The sequence below is a fragment of the Neophocaena asiaeorientalis genome, unplaced genomic scaffold (genome assembly GCF_003031525.2).
Source record: "Neophocaena asiaeorientalis asiaeorientalis breed wild unplaced genomic scaffold, Neophocaena_asiaeorientalis_V1.1 scaffold249, whole genome shotgun sequence".
NCBI classification, from domain to species: Eukaryota; Metazoa; Chordata; class Mammalia; order Artiodactyla; family Phocoenidae; genus Neophocaena; species Neophocaena asiaeorientalis.
The window spans coordinates 5,768,556-5,787,283 of NW_020172625.1; the positions used below are offsets into that span (position 1 = coordinate 5,768,556).

An 18,728-nucleotide genomic window follows, 5' to 3' on the forward strand; every position below is an offset into this window, starting at 1 on the left:
AGGAGTGGAGGTGGTACCTGCAGAACCACACAGCACCTTGCTCCTTTCTGAGCACTGATGGACTCCATCTAAGGAGACCACGGGCTAGGGGGAAGGACACAAGCTTTGGCTTAGCTTCAATCCTGTTATGACCTCTTGTGGTCTGTGCAACCTCTGACAAGTTGTTTAATCTCTTTGAACATCAATGCACTCATTGGTAAAATGAGGCTGTGAGGATGCTAATACTTTTCTTTCACGATTGCCAAGAATTAGAAAAAATAAAATTAGAAGAAATAAAATTAGAATGTCTAGTATGTACAAGTGGTAAATGAATGATGGATGCTATTATCAGGAACTGTGAACACATCACAAAAACACTTTTTTGTAGCCTAGTGGTTTATTGCAGCATAATAGAGGGGGTTGCGGGAGACAGGGCATCAACTAAAGTTTTCAAACTTGCCTGGACAATTTAGTAGAGTTAATTCACATGATGTTGAGTTTACTACAGGGTGGAAAGAAGGTAGGTATAAGAAAGAATTTTAAATTTGGTTATTATTTTCTTGAATTTCTGAGAAAATGAAATTCCCCATTTGGTAAATGAATTTTCTTTTTCTTTGGAGGTGTTGGAGAAAATTTGACAGATCCATCTGTTATAAAACCTGAAGAAAAACAGTAAGTTAATTTATCATTTAGAAAATTGCATTTAACATTGTACATGGTTTCTTAAAAATAATTTTTAAACATTTCTGTATCTTGCCTAGATCCTAGAAAGGTTTTGGTGTCCCTTTTATCTATATCTGTATCTATATCTATATCTAAGAATATCTACATCCAAATACAATACAATAAAATACAATAAGATTTAAAATACAATAAGATTTTAAAGAATGCATAGATTAGGAAATAGGGGCAAAAAGAAAATAAGGAAATAAAATAAGATTAAATCTGGAGTTGTTAGTACACAAAAATGGAAACTATGTATAAAGACCAATGCAGTGGGCAGAACTTTCTTTCAAATTTGCCTCTGAGTTTTCTAGTGGCCCAGACAAAAGAGAAATATGGGGTAAATTCAGCCTCCTTAGGCTTTGACATGAAAACAATGTCATAGGAGAAGCACAGTTTCCTTTGTTGTCATCACAGTGGAGTCATTGCATCTTATCATGGGCACTGTCTTCCATTACATGCCTATAAAACGAAAGCTGAGGGCATGAAGTGTGGTATTCAGTAACAGCAAATCTATGAGAGGACAGAACAGTGGGGCTTAAATATGGAGCCATCAGATTGTTAATTCAGGACTGAAGTGTAAATTATATAGAAGGATGAGTCATCTGCCTGTCCTTTGAATTCCCATGGGCATTTTATCCCATAAGCAGGCTTTTGGGAAGACTTGGCAGTAGAGGAGGTGGTATTCTTCTGTTAAAGGTGGAGTAAAAAGAAGAGATGGTGATGATTAAGGGAGGATCAACATGGCAGATGACAGTGGTTTTCAAACATGAGCTTTCATCATAGTCACCAGGAGAGCTTGTTAAAACACAGATTGCTGCCCCCTACCCCCAGCCTTTGATTATCCCGGTTTCTGATTCAGTGGGTTTGGGATGGGTCCAAATAATGTAACAAGTTCCCAGATGATTCTAATTCTGCTGGCCTAGTGCCCACACTTTGAGAAATGCTAGCATACAAAATTCTAATTTCTTAGTTGTCCTAAGTGTCTATACTTGGCCCCTGGGTTGTAAAACACACACACACACACACACACACACACACACATAGTTATATAAGTGGGCAATTCATATATGATGAAATCTGAAACTTTTACTTCCCTCCTATTGGACTCATATTGTAAATATTCACTGCTTTAATGCTCTGTTCTTTTACTGAACAATTTAATCTAAATATGGTACCATTTGTAGGCGTCTATGCAAAGAGGTACATCTAAAAGTGTATTAGCTACCCTGTGAACTAAGAGAGCTAGAGAAGATAAAGGTGAGCCATGTTGCTCCTGTGAGTCCAAATCCCATGATATTTGACCATGGAGTTCATGATGTAACCCTTAGGGTACAGATAAAGGCTTTGTTATTTTTCACTTCAGCAGAGTTGAAGTGTTTTTGGCTAAAAATACATACTATTTCTTCAGCAGCCCAGTGTGCCCAAGGGTTTTTAGTAGGAACCTGTATTACAAGTACTTCCTTTATAATTTGGCAGTGAATTTTTTTTTTGCATATAAAATGGATCAAGTTGATGTATACTCTATCATTTATTAAATTTTGACCCTTGGTATATATATGTAATATGACCTGAATATTTCCAACTTTTAGAATTCTAAGAAGATTATATTATTCCTCTTGACAGTTGAGTATTTAACTGCATTCTATAGGCCAGTGGGTCTCAGTTTCTATTAGGGTCACCTAGGGAACTTAAAAAAAAAAAAGTGCTGCTCAGAATTAGCATCAAGTCAGAATCTCAGAGTATAGGACCCTGATGTCTGTATTTTTCAAAAATTCCCCATGTGATTCTAATGGACAGTCAGGGTTGGGAGCCTCCGTCTTATGTCAAACTTTATTTTTTATGACTTGAGGATGTCATAAACTTTGGAAGCTGATAGATTGGTATCACTGTAGCCTGCCTGGTTTTGTGGGGTCACCTAATTTTGGGTGCAGTTGGCCTTCATGGTGTAGATAAGTATTATTTTCTCACAATGTGGTGAATTACATCAATCAGTTCAATGAGGCTCACATTTTGGGATGCCATCTGTTTGTTAAACTTTTGCTACACAAAGCACGGGCCATGAACCAATAGCATTAGCATCACCTGGGAGATTGTTAGAAACACAGACTCTCAAGACCCTCCCTAGACTTCCTGAATAGAATCTCAATTTTCATAAGATCTTCAGGTGTTTTGGTATAAATTAAAGTTTGAGAAGCAAGTGCTTTCACATGTTGTTTTATTCTTAACAACAACGTTGGAAGGAAGTGTCTTCAATCCCAGTTCACAAATGAGAAAACTGAAGCTCAGTGGAGATGGCAACTAGCCTATGAGGAGAAGGGGGTCAATGAAAGGGAATGATCCTCTACCAAAAGGAAAGGTGTTTTGTGGTGCAAATTCTGATATTGTCTCTAATGCCTTTTGTCTCTTAACTTTCCCCAACCTTTTGTACATGAAGACAAAGTCATCAGACCTGCTCCCCCAAATGCTTTCTGGCTACTTAACTTGGTTCCTCAGGTCATTGACCTTCAGTGGAGGCTGCCTCAGTGTTATTGGTAGTTTGGGATTGCACCTTTTTTTCCACTTACTGCCTTGATGGTTTTGGGCATTTGACAAGTATGAAATGATAATGATGATGATGACGATGATATGTTCTTTAGTAAATCTCTGTGTACATGGCACTAATTAGCATTTCCTTGAAGGTGGAACCAAGCTGCCTCCTGCTCTCCTGTGCTATGAAAAATCTGGAAAACGGTTGTATATTTTTTCAAACGTTGTTATCTGAGACTGCAAGGGCTGTAGGCATGGTGTATGAATGTCCCTACAACCCTCCTTCACTCTCGCCTGCACAGGGAGTGGTCGAATGCCTGATACATACATATTATAGTAATTTTGATTCTTTTGTCTTAACTTTAACAAAGCTCATAGAGGGAAACAGTTTTCCTTACAGCTTTTATCTGAGAATCAATGTTACATTTCTAAGTTGGGAACTTTCATGCTTTATTGGGGGGAAGGAAATGGCAGCGTGGAATGCAAAGGAGTGAAATATTCCAACAGGGTCATGCCAGAGAGACGATAAAAGGAATTCTTCAGTTTTAATGACTAAAATAACGCCTTCATTTTTCACTTTATCAGCATCATAGAGTTCCAGTACTAAATATTGCGTGCTTCTATTTCTTTGCCATATTTGGTTTCACCTTATAGAAGTGGTTCCTTACCAGATGGATTGAAAGAGGAATAGTTAACAGAGGCAGCTTATGCAGCCTGGTAAATACCACCAGAGCCGTATTTTGTAAGGGCGATTGAGTGACCAGGAAAGTTAATCCTGGGTGTCTGTTCACGTTGTCTTCCCAAGAGATTTCCTCCACCTACTCGCCTCAGAGCAAAGAGGCAATCTGAGATCAAACTGACATCAGCCCTCATTCTGAGCTTGGCACATCTTCAGAGCAGCTACTGTTATTCTGCCAAAAGGAAGTGGAAATTGAGATAAATGTTTCAATACTCAGATGGAAAAGTCCATTTTTACACCACATCCCTTTTGAAAAACCGCATTCCTTAGAAGCGAAATTTATTGTTTCCTTTTGTGATAGTTTGCTTTTCTTTTTTCTTAAGACGTGGTATTTAAGAGCAGTAATTGAGTTCAGATTTTAAAATGTGCTGTTTCCCACTCTGCATGTCATTAAAATAAAATATTAGCTTTCATAAAGTTTCTTTGGAAGTGTTTCTGGTGTGCTCTATTCCTTGGTGTGTAGAGTGTCAGCCGAAGAATAATGGTTGTGAATGATCAAATAATGGATGAACGTTGATCCTAAAATCTGCTAAGGATCTATTATAATTATAGAGTGTTAAAAATGTGCCTAAAATATACTGATTTACTTCCACAAAATCATCATCTCCTAGTTGTCTTACCTTTTCACAAAGAGCCCAGCTATAGCAGTTTGCAGGGTAGAAGTAGCTATCAAAAGAGCCATGAATACTGGGTTTCGGGTTTTGTCGGGCTTTTGTGTTTGAGGACATTGGTTATTTTCAGAAAAGTATGTGGGTTTGAAACAATGCATATCAATTTTTTCAGAAGGGGTGTTCCAATGCCAAGTTTATTTTACTTTATACTTACCTTTCGGGTATTCTAGTAGACCAGTTGGTAATGAATGTCATTCTCTCACCTCATATGCATTAAAAAGGGTCTCACTGTATTTTGTTTTAATGTGGTACATAGAAAATTCACTTTTCTATCAGATTAGCGTGGAAATGAGTTTCACAGTAGGTCTTGGAGTTGGGTACAAAGATTGAAGTGCATTTGAATTTTAAATTTGCAAACCTAACATTGTTGCTTCCCCAAAGTGCTCTGTTCTTTGTTGCCTCCTTCAAGTTTACTGGGTTACTATGGGATACTGTTCGGTATCTCAGAGAATCCTAGTTGAGCTCCTTTTTCTGAGCTGTGATCTAATTGATATTCTGATATTTCCTCTAGATCAAGAGGAATGGTGTTTGGACCAGCCAATTTAGGGGAAGATGCAATTAGAAACTTCATTGCAAAACATCGTTGCAACTCCTGCTGCCGGAAGCTCAAACTCCCGGGTATGCCCCCAAACGATTCTATTTTTCTCTAAGTAAATCTCTCATTGAACAACATCCATTGTAACCTGGGATAGAGTAGAAAATCTTAATCACATTTTTATCTCATTCGCAGTTGAGGCCTGACTTTCTGACTGCAAATTTTTCAAGTCTCTAAAGGGATTAAAAGGACAGGGATTTACTTCAGGTTCTGCCAAAATGTGATAAAACAACATTGGGCCCAATACTTGTCACAGTCTCTCCAAGGGAAAAGTTCCTCCTACTTAATTGGGGCAAAATTGGACAGAGGCAGGTCTCTGTTCCCCGCCCCGCCCCCTCCCCTTTGGGTCTTGAGTGGTGCCCACAGAGTTTCTATTCTATTCTTATTTACTCATTGGACACTTGAGAGGGTGTGGCATGGAGGGAAACAACAGCTATCAATTAAAGTAGTGCTTTTCACTATAAAAACCTGCCACTTTCAACATACATCACAAGGTATATTTTAAAAATCTGATTAGATAATATGGCACACTTTCTCTGAAACTAAGAGTCAGCACAGAAAAATATTTCTAACATAAAAGTAAGCGACTGGAGGTTTGTGTCCCCCAGATTGGCAGCCCCAGCTCTGCTGCATTTTTTCCTTTTATCTCAGAAGGGATGCTTTATGTCTGTCTCAGCTTGCTCACTAATTTTCTAAGGTTGCGCCACACTTGTCCTTAGAATGGAATTTCATGTCTTTTAAGCTGAGTAGCCCTTCCAGCCTTATCATAAATGATCAAACCCTGAATTGGAAATCAGTAATATCCATTGTAACCTGGGATGGAGTAGGTGTAAATTTACAACAAAGAAAGGCACTTTCTAATCTTGTTGGAGTTAGAGGTAGGAGTTGCCCTTGTGGGCATGAGGTAGCAGGAGACTAGGGTGTGGAGCAGATTCCAGTTCCTGTGGGAAATAGCTTATTAGCCAGGGGTGGTGGCAGTGGGGACATGAGACTGGAGCAGTACAGACAGGAGGGGTCTCGATGTCTTCTTGGAGCTGCCCAGGACTCCTTCTCACAAACCACCCAGAAGAACTGGGCAAAGAGATCAGTCCATAGCACATTGGCCAAGCTGCCCACTGGCTTCCTCTCGTCAGAAGGAGCCCAGGAAGGAGAGGGGGCTGGGCTGAGTGGGGCCCTGTGGGAGGCAGGAGCTGATACATATCTCCATCCCGTGATTGCAGGCTGGAGTCCAGCCCATTAACTCAGCATCCTCAGGCACTGACCTCTTCCCAGGACTGATTCATTGTTTCCTGGGCAGGGCAGCTTCTCATTCTTGATCAGGGACTGTATCTGGTCAGCCAGGAGAAAGGGGGCCTTGAGGCATAACTCACTGCTTCCATCCAGTTAGCTCTTCCGTATGATTAAGATTTCCTCCCTCCCTCACTTCCTTTCTTCCTTTCGTTCTTTCCCTACCATGGTGGCTTTTGAGTAATTCCATAATTCCTCCATTTCTGGACCTAATCCTTGCTTCCTTTCAAAACCTTAGTTAACACATTTAAATGGAGATAAAAAAATATCCTCATTTACTTGAACATTTGGTAATTTGAATTTTAAAAAGTTTAGCTCGGAAAACAGGATTGGGGTGATTTTTCTTTTTGTTTATGTTTTACTATTTTTTTCTTTTCTTTTCTTTTTTTTTTTTTTTTAAGAGAGACAGTTCAGGATAGTATAAGAGCATGGGAATCATAGGTTGAGCTCACATCCCAGAAATGCTTTTTGCTAGTTTTGTGACCTTGGCCCTCATTCTCATCTGTAAGCTGGGGATAATAGCACCTATCTCATAAATCTGGCGTGAGGGTTGAAGTGATGTAATTACTGTTGGTTATTATTAAACTATAATATGTATTAGTTTTATGTCCAGATAATCCCCATTTAACGTTAAAAAATAATACAAGGAATGCATGTTTAAGGTTAACAAATTTAATCAACACAGCATACAATGGTTTACAAACATTTAAAGGTCACTCTCCTCCATAAGTTTCTCCCCAAGGGTTACCTTTATTAATGATTTCTTTTGATAATTTCCCTGTGAAATTAAAGGAGGAGGCTTCAGGAAGCATAAGATCTGATAATTGGATGAAGTCTTTATAGGTGCAGCCAATCCTGAGGTACGGCTTTGTTGCAGAAAACTGACCACTGACATCCCGAGTCCACCATTTTGGCTGCACTCTCTGGCTCTGCCATCATTCAACAAGTGAAAATGCCCTGTGTCCAGTTTGGCCTCACTTAACTCTGGACAGGTCATGTCTTACAGGGCACCATGTATTTAGTCAAGCAACCAAAGCTTGCCTCCCCTGCCCCAGTAAGCACAACCTTGGGGAGTTAGAGTCACACGTGTGCATGGTGGGGTGTAGTTTGGACATGGTTGAGGGTTTGAGTTTCACATATCAGTGGCCCAAGGGAGCAGAGTCCTCTCTGAGCACTTGGCCTAAAGTCCTGAAGTCCAATCTATCTGTGTGACTATTATGTTCTTAAGGATTCTCTATAACTGTCTTAATTGTCTTCCTTGCAGATTTAAAAAGAAATGACTATTCCCCTGGAAGGATAAATTCCGCCTTTGGACTTGAAATCAAAACTGAACCAGCTGAGGAGACTCCAGCAGAGGAAGAGGGTAATAATTCTCCAGAAGACCTCACACGATTGTAAGAAAGGGAGAAGTAAGAAGATGACAGCCCTTGCCCTCCCTTCTATGAACTCTATGGTAACATAGATTGATTGATGTAACACTGGTTATGTCAGAGCCTCTGCCGGGATGGCCTTACCCTGAGGGCCTCCTGGGACATGCCTTCTGAGCCTCATGTCTCCCCTCCCCAAGGACCTCACTGGTGTATGATGAATGGCTTCTCCTAGATATTGACCTGTGTGCAGGGTGCTTTGCATGCGTTCGTCATCCTCAAGTTGCACAAGAAGACAGATGACTCAGCCAGGAATGCTGCTCTTCATACCTCATTCCTTGTGCAGAATGCTGGGCACTAAAGAACCAGGCAGATAAATTTAATTTATTTTCTTACTATGTGTGCAGACTCTAACCTCCACTAGTATTCATCACCTCACCCACATATTGTATTTATGTATATATGTACATAAAAAAGTCACTTGACTCCCTCCTCTCCTTTCCAGCAGCATAGGGCTTTGAAGAGCGACACAAAGGAAAACAAGCGAGTAAGGGTGTATTTGCACAGGCTGGAGCACGCTCCGGTACAAACTAACCAGTAAAATGTTAGCATCCTGGTGAAATCCAGATGGGTTTCAATATTGTCAGTGAATCATATGATAACCGGGCATTTCAGGTTTCTCTGGAAGAGAGGAAAGGGCAATCTAAAACAAACGCCCCTGCATCCTTTTTTTTTTTAAGGGAACAAGGATATATAAAACTAGAAATTATTAAGAAGTGTTTTCCCTTCCCTTACGCTCAGGGACACTATTGGTTAGAGAGTTGACTAAGCCAACCTCTAAAGTATTACTCCCTTTTTCAAAGCTGGGTATATAATGTTACAAGCTAAATTACTTTATGTCAGGTCCTATGAGGAAAGATGGGGTTTTTGAATGAAAACATGTTTCACAGGTAATCGCCTGGTTGAAATACAGAGTTCTGGTGGCTTTAACGAGTGCTGGAGTGTGTATTTTAAGTATGGCCTGAGCACATGTAATCAGTTTCAGTGGCCTGAAGAAAGGGTCCCTGGAAGCCACACTGTACAGCAGTGGTCCCGACCCTTTTTGGCACGAGGGACCGGTTTCGTGGAAGACAGGTTTTCTACAGACCGGTTGTGGGGGGTGGGGGATGGGGGGGATGGTTCAGGCAGTAATGCCAGTGATGGCGAGCGGAAGATGAAACTGCTCACTCGCTGCTCACTTCTTCCCGTGCGGCCTGGTTCCTGACAGGCCACAGACCGTTACTGGTCCGTGGCCCCGGGGGTCGGGGACCCCTGCTGTACAGCATATTTGGGGGATCGGTCATCCCTCTTTCGCACTTATCAGGGTCACCCTACCTCAGAACAAGCACAAACTTCACACAAGGAGGAGTTGGAGGGCTGGGAATCTTCTCCCCACTCTTCCTGCATCTCCTTTCCTCATTATAAAGCGTTCGAATCTACCAGCAACAGACCTCCTGGATTTGAAATTTTCAACTTATCTTTCTCGTTAGCCCTTACATTAGCTGGCTTGCTTTTTAAATCAACACTCCTGCCTTCTGAGGTTATACTTTGGGGAAATGTTGCCCAGGGATAGGGGGATGGAAAGCCAAGGATTTGATTTGCCAAAGATAGTGTCTGGCTCTTGTGAGATGCGCAAGGGCTGATTTACAGCCTTTTTACTTTGGTCTTTGGGGTGGTGGGAGGTGGGAAACTTGGGTGATTTCTTGATTGGCAATGAGGATAAAATGTTAATGCTTTTTTCAGAGCTTAACTGCTTTATCCTATTCTGCAAATCAATAAGGGATCTCTTTGTGCTCACTTCAGAGCCGTGTTCAACTATTGGAAGGAGGCAATTTGCCTATCCAAGCCAAACTAAAAGCATTAATTCATTGGTCAAATATTTGTTACCTGGAATGGAACTTGAAAAAACACATCTTGATTTTAATTTTCTGTGTTATGATTTTCTCACTCTCTTTTTAAGAAAAATCACCCGAATAACATTTTAAAAAGGTGAACCAGCTGCTGGGCAAAGGTCACTGTGGGATAGCTTGCATGCAGATACCAATGTGACAATCATGACTTTGATTCATGACCACGAATGAATGAATGCATCCATTTGGTTAATTTTATTCAACAGGTATTTATTAAGTGCCTTCCCTGTGGTGTGTAAGTAATGAGGGCGCACAATGAACATAACATTTCTTTGCCCTCAGAAAGTGTTATATCTCATGTTTCTTTCTTTTTTGGTGGTTGTTACGAGTTTGGATTTCTGGTGAGTGCTAAAAAATTTGACTTCTGGGCAAATGTTGAATCCAGAGATGTATTCCATACCCTATCTGCCAGTGGGCAGTAGGTTCAGACTGGAATAAGAGAATTAGGGCAAATAAAAGGACATAGATGGGGCTGGTTTTAGGAACCACTGAGGAAAAATGGATTGCATCATCCTTGTATGAGCCCTTAGCCAATCTCACAGATGGAAATCTGAACCTGGGGACCAGAGAAGCAGCCAGGTTCCGGGGAGTCCTTCCTGAAGGCATCCTGTGCATGGGTATTCCCCTCCATGGGGCTGTACATTCCTGGAGTGACTTTTGCCCCATGACCTCTTAAAACTTCTAACAACTCTGGGGAATGAGATCAGATATAGTTTTGGGTGTTCCTCACCCTGTTATTTTCTGTAGTTTTGCAAAACAAGTACCGGGTGACTAAAACTTCCCTACCAACCATTTAATCAAAAATTGAAAAAAAAAAATTTTGTTGTTACTGTTTTAGTTGAGACGGATCACTCAGTTTCTAGAAGTCATGACACAGATGCTCCTGCCATGGCTTGTTACCCTTCTCCATCAGTCACCGGCATCTAGCACGAAGTGTGGCACATAATAAGCTTTCAACATTATTTGTTGAAAGAAATAATAAAACCCTCACATGATAATGGATTTCATTCGCTAGTTAATAAATCAGATTTGCATTTTTAATCTAGAAGGGAATGATTACCAATTCCTTAAGACCCAACACAATTCTTTTGATCTCTCTCTGTTTTAATTTTCCAGGAAATAGCTTTTAACAACCTACACCTTGTCTGTTGAATTCTCAACCAGTTCTTGCCCTTATCGTTGTGGCGATAATACCAAAGTACCGTCCTTCTTACTGGTGACTATTGAAATGAGATGATAACTTCCCAGAAACTGCCTAGAAATAATCATCACTTTATTACCCTTTGAAAAGAAGATTGATAGAAAAGTCATTTGAAAGATGGTTCATTACCATGCCCTAGTACGATTTCTTTACTCACATCTCTCCAAAGCATGAGAAAGGGAGGATTATTCTCTGAGGTCGGAATTTGAAGGCTGTGTGTTTGCCTCTTTGAAGTCTTGGTATTTAATTTTCTGTAGTCATTTCTTGGGCAATTTTCTAAGAAACTAGTTGAAGCTAATTTATCATAAGTTAAAGTCAAATGACAGAAAAGATTTTTTTCTCCCTTAGCAGCATTTTATTCCACAGAGGTTAGCTTCTGAAGGAAAATGAGACTTAAATAGCATTTCAGATCTCCAGCCACATGGATGGGTACACAGAATAGAAAGGGTTCTGGAAACCACACTGATTTTTTTATTTAGCATAGTTATTATTTTGTGATTTTTCTTCCTGGACCTTGATATACAGATAATGAAATGCTCTCCTAAAAATAATTAGTTAAGTTGCTTAATTTTTCAAAAAGAAACTTTCAGTCCTCAAGAGATAACAACGCTTGGTCTCTATCATTGGCCGATTTGGTTTAACTTTATATAATTCTTTTAACCTTTGTCTTAAACCCTAACTCTGCAATGAGATGAGGTAACTTGCCTTACCTTTTCAAACAAAGGCAAACAATAATGAGAGAGCATTTATAAGGTCCTTTGAGAATCTTATTTGAAAGGCTTCTCGTGAGCATGGGATCCAGTTCAATAAGTAATAAGGGGTTTTCATTTTTCATATTATGTGACCATTATTTCATGTTTACAGAGGATGCTCAGTGGACTTGTTTCAGTATAAACACAAAAGTGGTTTCTGCTGTTTCTCTCTTTCCAAGGGGAAAAAGCTCATTGCCCCCTTTTTGTTTTGAAACTTAATTAAAGTAGTTCAAAATCAGGATGTTCACCATTTTACAGTGTCTCCTACTTATTTTGTTTATTGATGGATTTAGGTTTACACAGCTAACGTCTTTTGCCACCTTCTGCCCGAAGAAAGCCTTCCAGGATAGGTAAAGTCCAAATCTGACACCATCATTGGTGATATTTTTAGGAATGAAAAAAGAGCAGGTTTAGAATCTTGATATTTGCAAAGGTTGATGTTTTACAAAAAATTTAATTAATGCTGATTTAGATTTTGTCAGTGTAGTGCTGTTTAATAATAAGAAAATTCTGCCTATGGCTTGCCAGTGTCTTTTAGTAACTAACTTCCTTTAGAATTCTCATCTTCCCCTAGTGGTTTTCGTTTGTTTGTTTTCATTTTGAACCTTTAGAAATAACACCTGCTATATTAGTCAGAAAGTCCTTACAGTTGTTATGGTAGAAACCCTTTGGCTAATGACTGTCCAGATGTGGACATAATAATTGCCTTTCACTGGAGGGATTTGGGGGAATCATCGTTGGTGTCATGTGATTGCACTTTGGCTTCTAATGAATCTTTCTCTGTTTATCATATTGGTCACCAGCAAGAAGTCACAGAACCTCAGGATGCTTTGGTAACCAAAAGAAATCCTTGGTGTGTGTTATGGGCTGAATCGTGTTGAAATCCTAACCCCCACTACCTCGGAATATGATTGTATTTGGAAATAAGGTATTTACAGAGGTAATTAAGTTTTAATCAGGTCATTAGGGTGGGCCCCGATTCAATATTACCGATATCCTTATAAGAAGAGGAGATTAGGACACAGACACACTGAAAGTGATGATCATGTGAAGACCGAGAGAATGCAGCCACCTCCAGGCCAAGGAGAGAGGCCTCGCAAGAAACCAGACACACTGACATCTTGGACTTCCAGCTTCCAGAACTGGAGGAAAGAAATTTCTCTTGTTTAAGTCACCCAGTCTATGCTGCTTTGTTATGGCGGTCCCAGAAAACTGTTACAGTGTGTTGCCATGGAATTCCCTACTTGTCCCTGGAATTTTGTAGAAAGGGACTTGGGGAGCAGAGATGCTGGCAACAACAATGGAGGGAAGGAGGAGGAATGACCGTTGGTTGCATGTATCTGCTGTGGGAGAGGACAGAGAATATCACGGATGGTGGCAGGACTGGTGAATTATTTTATTGAGAGAGTAGAGAGTGATGTGTTCTGGAGATCACCTGAGTGTTACAGAGGAAAACAAACATGGGCCGGGCTTCATGACATGGGGTGTTTGCCTACTGCTAAAGGGCTTCTGGGGATTGGAAGAGAGGTATGGTGATGATGTACAGTGTAGTCCTTAGTTTTGTACAACTTCCGTATGTATCCTATTTAAGAAATACTCATTGAGCTTTACCATGTGTTATGTCCTGACCCTAAGGTTAGACCTATGAGATAAGATCCATTTCTGTCTTCAAGGCTCTCCAAAACAAATAAGGAGTCTACAGTGTACTGATTTGTCATTGCCCAGCAATGATAATGATTATAATGATAACTTTTAAATATTATTATTATTATAGGCAATGTGTGTTGAGCACTCATTATGTTCTAGGCATTGTGCTAAATGCCCATTACAAAGATTTGAAAAGGCTGCTTATACGTTAGGCAGCTTAATTAAATCAGCTACCCAAGGAGGAGCCAGGATTTAAAGATCAATCAAATCAATGACATAGATGGCTAGGCAATACTAACCAGCACACTTAGAATTACTAGAGCGTGAATCCCTATGATGGTTTGAAACACAGATTTGGAAGTCAGACCTAACTTAGGCCACTGGATGAGAAAATCCAAACTGGCATTTGTGGAATGTTACCTTGTGTCCTCTCTGTACATGTCATTGTCAAGGAAATCTTTGCTGCACAGTAAATAGCCATTCATAGAGTGTGAGTCCATGGTAGAGGCACTTCCTCTTGTCATCATCAGAAGGTAAGTGCAAGATGATGAGTGGGTTCTTTTGAGTCTGGCACTGTGTCTACCAATGAATTTTTCTGTTTCCACTTGCATTTCTGTCCTCCTTTTATGTCTTCCTAAAAAATTAGATATTTGTTTGTCAATACAGCAGCTAACTATTTGATAGCATCTAGTGACATTCCAGTTTATCAATTTATAGTGAGAAATAGAATCTATGCAAACGACAAAACCTTTATCAGTCTGACCATCACACTGTGTCCCTGGAGGCCTTGGAAGCTGGATTATAATCAAAGGGTTGCATGAAGTGCGTGGAATCAGAACAGAGTTAGGTAAATCACGTATTTAATGGTGTCAGGCTAAGACATCCTGTTTCATCCCATCTTCTCCAGAGGTATGGGCCTTCCAGTGGGAGTGGAATACCCAAAGTGTGCAATATTCCAGACTGATTCCAAAGAACTGAAAGTGACCAGCCTTGAGAAATACGGATGATAATGAGAATTATTTTTCTCATGTCTTCCCTCCCTCCCTCTCTTCCTTGCTTCCTTCCATGCTTCCTTGCTTCCTTTCTTCTTCTCTCTTCATTTTCCTTTCTCTGACTTCCTATTTCTGTTACATCTTTTTATACTACACTAGCTGCAAATATGAACCAAGAAACATCATTAATTTCACTTAAGTGAGGTACCTATTTTTCCAGAAATGTAGAATTAGAAAAAAAAAAGAGAGAGAGAACTAAAAGGATAGATGAAAATAATGAGATTTAAAGAGATTGTGTTTCACTCAAAGTTAATATAACTATATTGTCTGAGGAGAGACTAGAACTCAGGCCTTCTAAGTAATCACCATTTTTCTTAATAATGACTGAATTTGAGTTAAGGCAAATAATGTTGTATTAAACTTCTTCTCTGTTTTCTTAAAAAGTATTTGGATGTTTCTGTGTGTGAATAAGTTTTTAACTAGGAAATCTTTCTAAGGCTGTCATATGGGTCAAATAAGATTCACTTGTCTATGTTTTTCAAAGAGGATAATTCATTAGATATCTGATTTTAGAATTCTAGTTGCAAAATGATATTGCAAATTAATGACTAATGATTTTAATATTTCACTTTGCTTATTTGTATGTGTGTATATAATATGTGTGTTTGTATAAGCAGAAAGTAGCTATTTGAATACCAGGCTTGGGCGACTGTTGAGATTTCAGTGAAAAGACTCTGTAAGACTTGGATTTCAGTGAGTCTTTCAGATATTTCATTTTATTTAGGATGATTTGTGATTATTTCCTGTTGTCATAAAAGGCCACTTAGGCCTGTGGCATGCCTTGAATTGTCCCAGAAGGGGCTTCATGGAATAGTAGAAAGTTCTCTAAACCCTGAAACCAGGTGGCCTTAGGTCTGAACTGAAGCTTTGCCACTGAATAATTTGTTACCTTGGGCAACTTGATTAACCTCTCTGAACCCAGCTTATCATATGAATATGGTGCGATGATCTGTTAATATACCGACTTATCTTTCTTCTTGCTATTCTCCATCCCAAGAAAGTAGGTGGATGCCCTTGCCTCAGGACCGTAATGGCTTACTGCATAAGTTGCAGGTCCCAATATGACAGCCTCTCACCAAGACATCTGGAAAATTGATGGGGGCTAGAACTTGGAGCTCGTGAGGCAGAGGAAGCCTACCCTGAGAAGAGAAGAGAGACTCACTCCTGGAGTCAGGGAAGATGATGGTGTTTTGCGTAAGAGGCGTAGGGCTTGTGAAGGGCCAGTTCATGGATATCAGGACTGACTAAGAGCTATGGCCTGAGAAGTCACAGGGAACAATACATGTCCATGCTAGTCATGGATCAAATGGAGCCACCTGCCTGTGAATGGATCCCGTGGGCCTGTGGGCCTGATGGCCAAGGTTAGAAGCCCTTCTCTGTTTTTCAAGCACCCAGTGAACTGCTTTTGTTCTTACACGTTTTGGAATCCCGAAATATGACTAACTCTTTTATCCTTTTGCAGAGAGCGGACCTCTCTCTAGATTTAGGAAAATAAGGTAATGTGCCATTTCTTGTGCCTAAATGTTGTAGAGCAAATTCATCTGTGTAACCTAATGTGTACCAAGCAGGAGTAGTCTGAGAATTAGAGATAATGTACATGGAACACTTAGTACAGTGTCTGGCACACAATAGTCATGGTGGGAAGTTGTTAATCATTATTACTGAAGATATTCTTATTTTATCGCCAAAACAGTTTCCCACCCAGGATTGGTGGAGCTGGAGATGCTTCTCTCTTTTTAAAATATAGGCTTTTTTAAATGACCAATTTTAGGTTCACAGCAAAACTGAACAAAAGGTACAGAGATTACCCTTATACTATCTGCCCCCACACATGCATAACCTCCCCCATCTGCTTCTCTTTTCAAACAAAAGGCTAATAGTTCATGACATTGATCCTAGAATGCTAGTATTGAAATGGTTCTATATTAGGGGAGGCTGGGCAACAACAGTAAATAGGCACAAAAATGTGATGACTTGACACAATAGACATTTATTTCTCACTTAACATTCCAGGACAGACTGTGGCGAGTGGTTGAGTTCTCTGTTCCACACAGTCTTTCTGGGACCCAGGCTGACAAGTGGTTCTATCATCTTTAACAGACGGGCACCAAGGGGAAAATGACATGAAAGGGAAGAGAGCACATGGGAGGTTTTATGGGTCAGCCCTAGAAGTGGCACACATCCTTTTGTTCACATCCCATCAGCTAGAACTCAGTCACACAGTCCTGCCTACCTGCAAAAGAGGCTAGCAACTGCAGTGTAGCAATGCGTCCAAGAAAAAGAGAGAAAGGGGTTTGATGGACAGCTAACAAAATGTGTCAAATTGAGGATTATTTATTCTGGTCCAATTTTTCACTTGATTGAGTGTGGCTCTGGAAGGTGGGTGTTCTTTGGTAGGGCTTTGGAGAGTGGGGTTTTTTCTTTCTACAGAAATGTTTAATACAAAGTTCTCCTTATTTAGGTCATGGAACACTTTTGACTAACACTCCATATCTTCTTGCACCAGGCATCTTCACAATATCATCAGGTATATTCCTTTTTGTTTTCCTATAATTTACTTATAATGGCAAAATCGACACAAAAAGTAAAATCTACTTGGAATGAGAGTTGGCTTTATTGAGCACTGTTAGTTTAGTGACAGCTATAAAATATGTCCATTGTGACTTTCCTCTCACTGCTTGACCTCCATCCATTTCCCTTCTCACTATCCCTCTAAGCGGCATCACGTGAAATCAAAACTTTCTTGCCCTCATTTCTAAATCGCATACAACCAGCTAGCAGGCATATAAGCAGTGAGGTGAGAGTAGAAATTTACATAAGGAGCCTATTAATATACTATACAAATGAGGGTCCTGTGGAGAATGTTAATTAATTTCCTACACTGAATGGCCATGATCACGGTAAATTTTCACTGTGGCAAGAGCTAAGATGGAGGTGGAAAACTTGGATATACATAAGAGATGGGAAATTAACTAAATTTTATGAAGAGAGTTAATTATCATATACTTTTCCCACAAAGTAGAAGAACTTAAGCATTGCTCTGACTTTAAAGCTTGGGTTCATAAGCTTGAAAATGATTTTTAAGAGTCATCTTGGACCATTTCTTGAAGGGCAGTGGGTGGGGAATTGAAACATTTTCATGAAACATTTCACTTTATCAAATTTTAAAATTGAGGACATTTTTAGAGTACTATTGTGAAAATTTATGATCTGTTCATTTCTCAGTCCCCTAGAGCCATGGCTGACAGAGCATAGGTGGACTAGACAGAACATGTGATTTTGGGGTAAATCCCCAGTGTCTGCTCCGTTACTTTACTGGTTCAGTCATTGATTTATTGACTTAACTAAGACTCACTAAGTGCCTAGTGTTTGCCATGACTGGGAAGGTGGGTACTCACAGGTCTGTGAGAAGGCAGACATGTAAAACAACCTCACTGCACCAGAAGCTAAACTTGGGGCATTTGCAAAATGCTTTTGAATTCCAGTGAAAGAGGGACTCCCTTTCTCAAGAGGGAAGGGAAGGCTTCACAGAGAATGACACAGAGTTTACCTGGTGGAGGGAACAGCAGCTGGGAGAGATGTTTGGGGAATGGTGAATAGTTGTATAGCTAGTCTCTAGGTATTGGGATACCTAGAAACTAGGTACATATTGGGATATAGTAGGAGGTAGCATGAGATAAAGCTGAGAAAAATGGGTAAATTTGATAAAAGCCTTTCATGTAATTTTAGCAAATGAGTTTTATTATGCAGGCGAGGGAAGTTAGGAAATGCTTTAAACATAATCAATTCTGGGTTAATTAATTAATTCAGCAGACATTTATTAATCATCCACTGAGTATAACCTGCTTGGCCTTCGAACACTGACTGTGATGTAGACACTGCCCACAGGAACTTAAGAGTTCAGTGAGTGATTACAGTCAGTAGAATTGGCTCTAAGGGTTTTTTGGGAAGGGCTCTAACTGTTCATACCTTCCAGATTCACTTCATATCACCAATAATATCATTATTATCTGTGATATGGCTGATGGAAGTTTTCTCAATCTGAAAGGTAAAGGTTCTAGCAGGGAAATAGCACTTTGCTGACCAGATAGAGTTTCTCAAAATGCCATGGGCTCTCGGCCCTCCTCTCATTGGGGTCATCAGACACAGGCTCTCTCTAGGAGCTGGAGGCATCTCCTCATGCTTGCAGTCTAAGCTTTCTTTATCAAGGCAAGACAAGACCAAGAGTTTCCCTAAA

At 40.0% G+C, this 18,728-nt stretch overlaps 1 protein-coding gene and 1 long non-coding RNA gene across 2 annotated transcripts in view; both read left to right on the top strand.

The window, feature by feature from the left end:
• TRPM6 (transient receptor potential cation channel subfamily M member 6) overlaps window positions 1-8,880 on the top strand; it is a 178,605-nt gene extending 169,725 nt beyond the window's left edge. The window contains exons 38-40 of the mRNA XM_024738988.1: window positions 600-651; window positions 5,153-5,259; window positions 7,788-8,880. Of these exons, the coding sequence (XP_024594756.1) occupies window positions 600-651; window positions 5,153-5,259; window positions 7,788-7,921 (293 nt within the window). The 3' untranslated portion in view covers window positions 7,922-8,880. The remainder of the gene's footprint in view (window positions 1-599; window positions 652-5,152; window positions 5,260-7,787) is intronic.
• A 6,399-nt stretch (window positions 8,881-15,279) lies between these two features.
• On the top strand, window positions 15,280-17,017 carry LOC112395674 (uncharacterized). The gene is made up of 3 exons (XR_003002422.1): window positions 15,280-15,852; window positions 15,954-15,987; window positions 16,953-17,017. It is a non-coding gene; the product is annotated as an uncharacterized LOC112395674 (long non-coding RNA).
• Window positions 17,018-18,728: the final 1,711 nt, after the last annotated feature.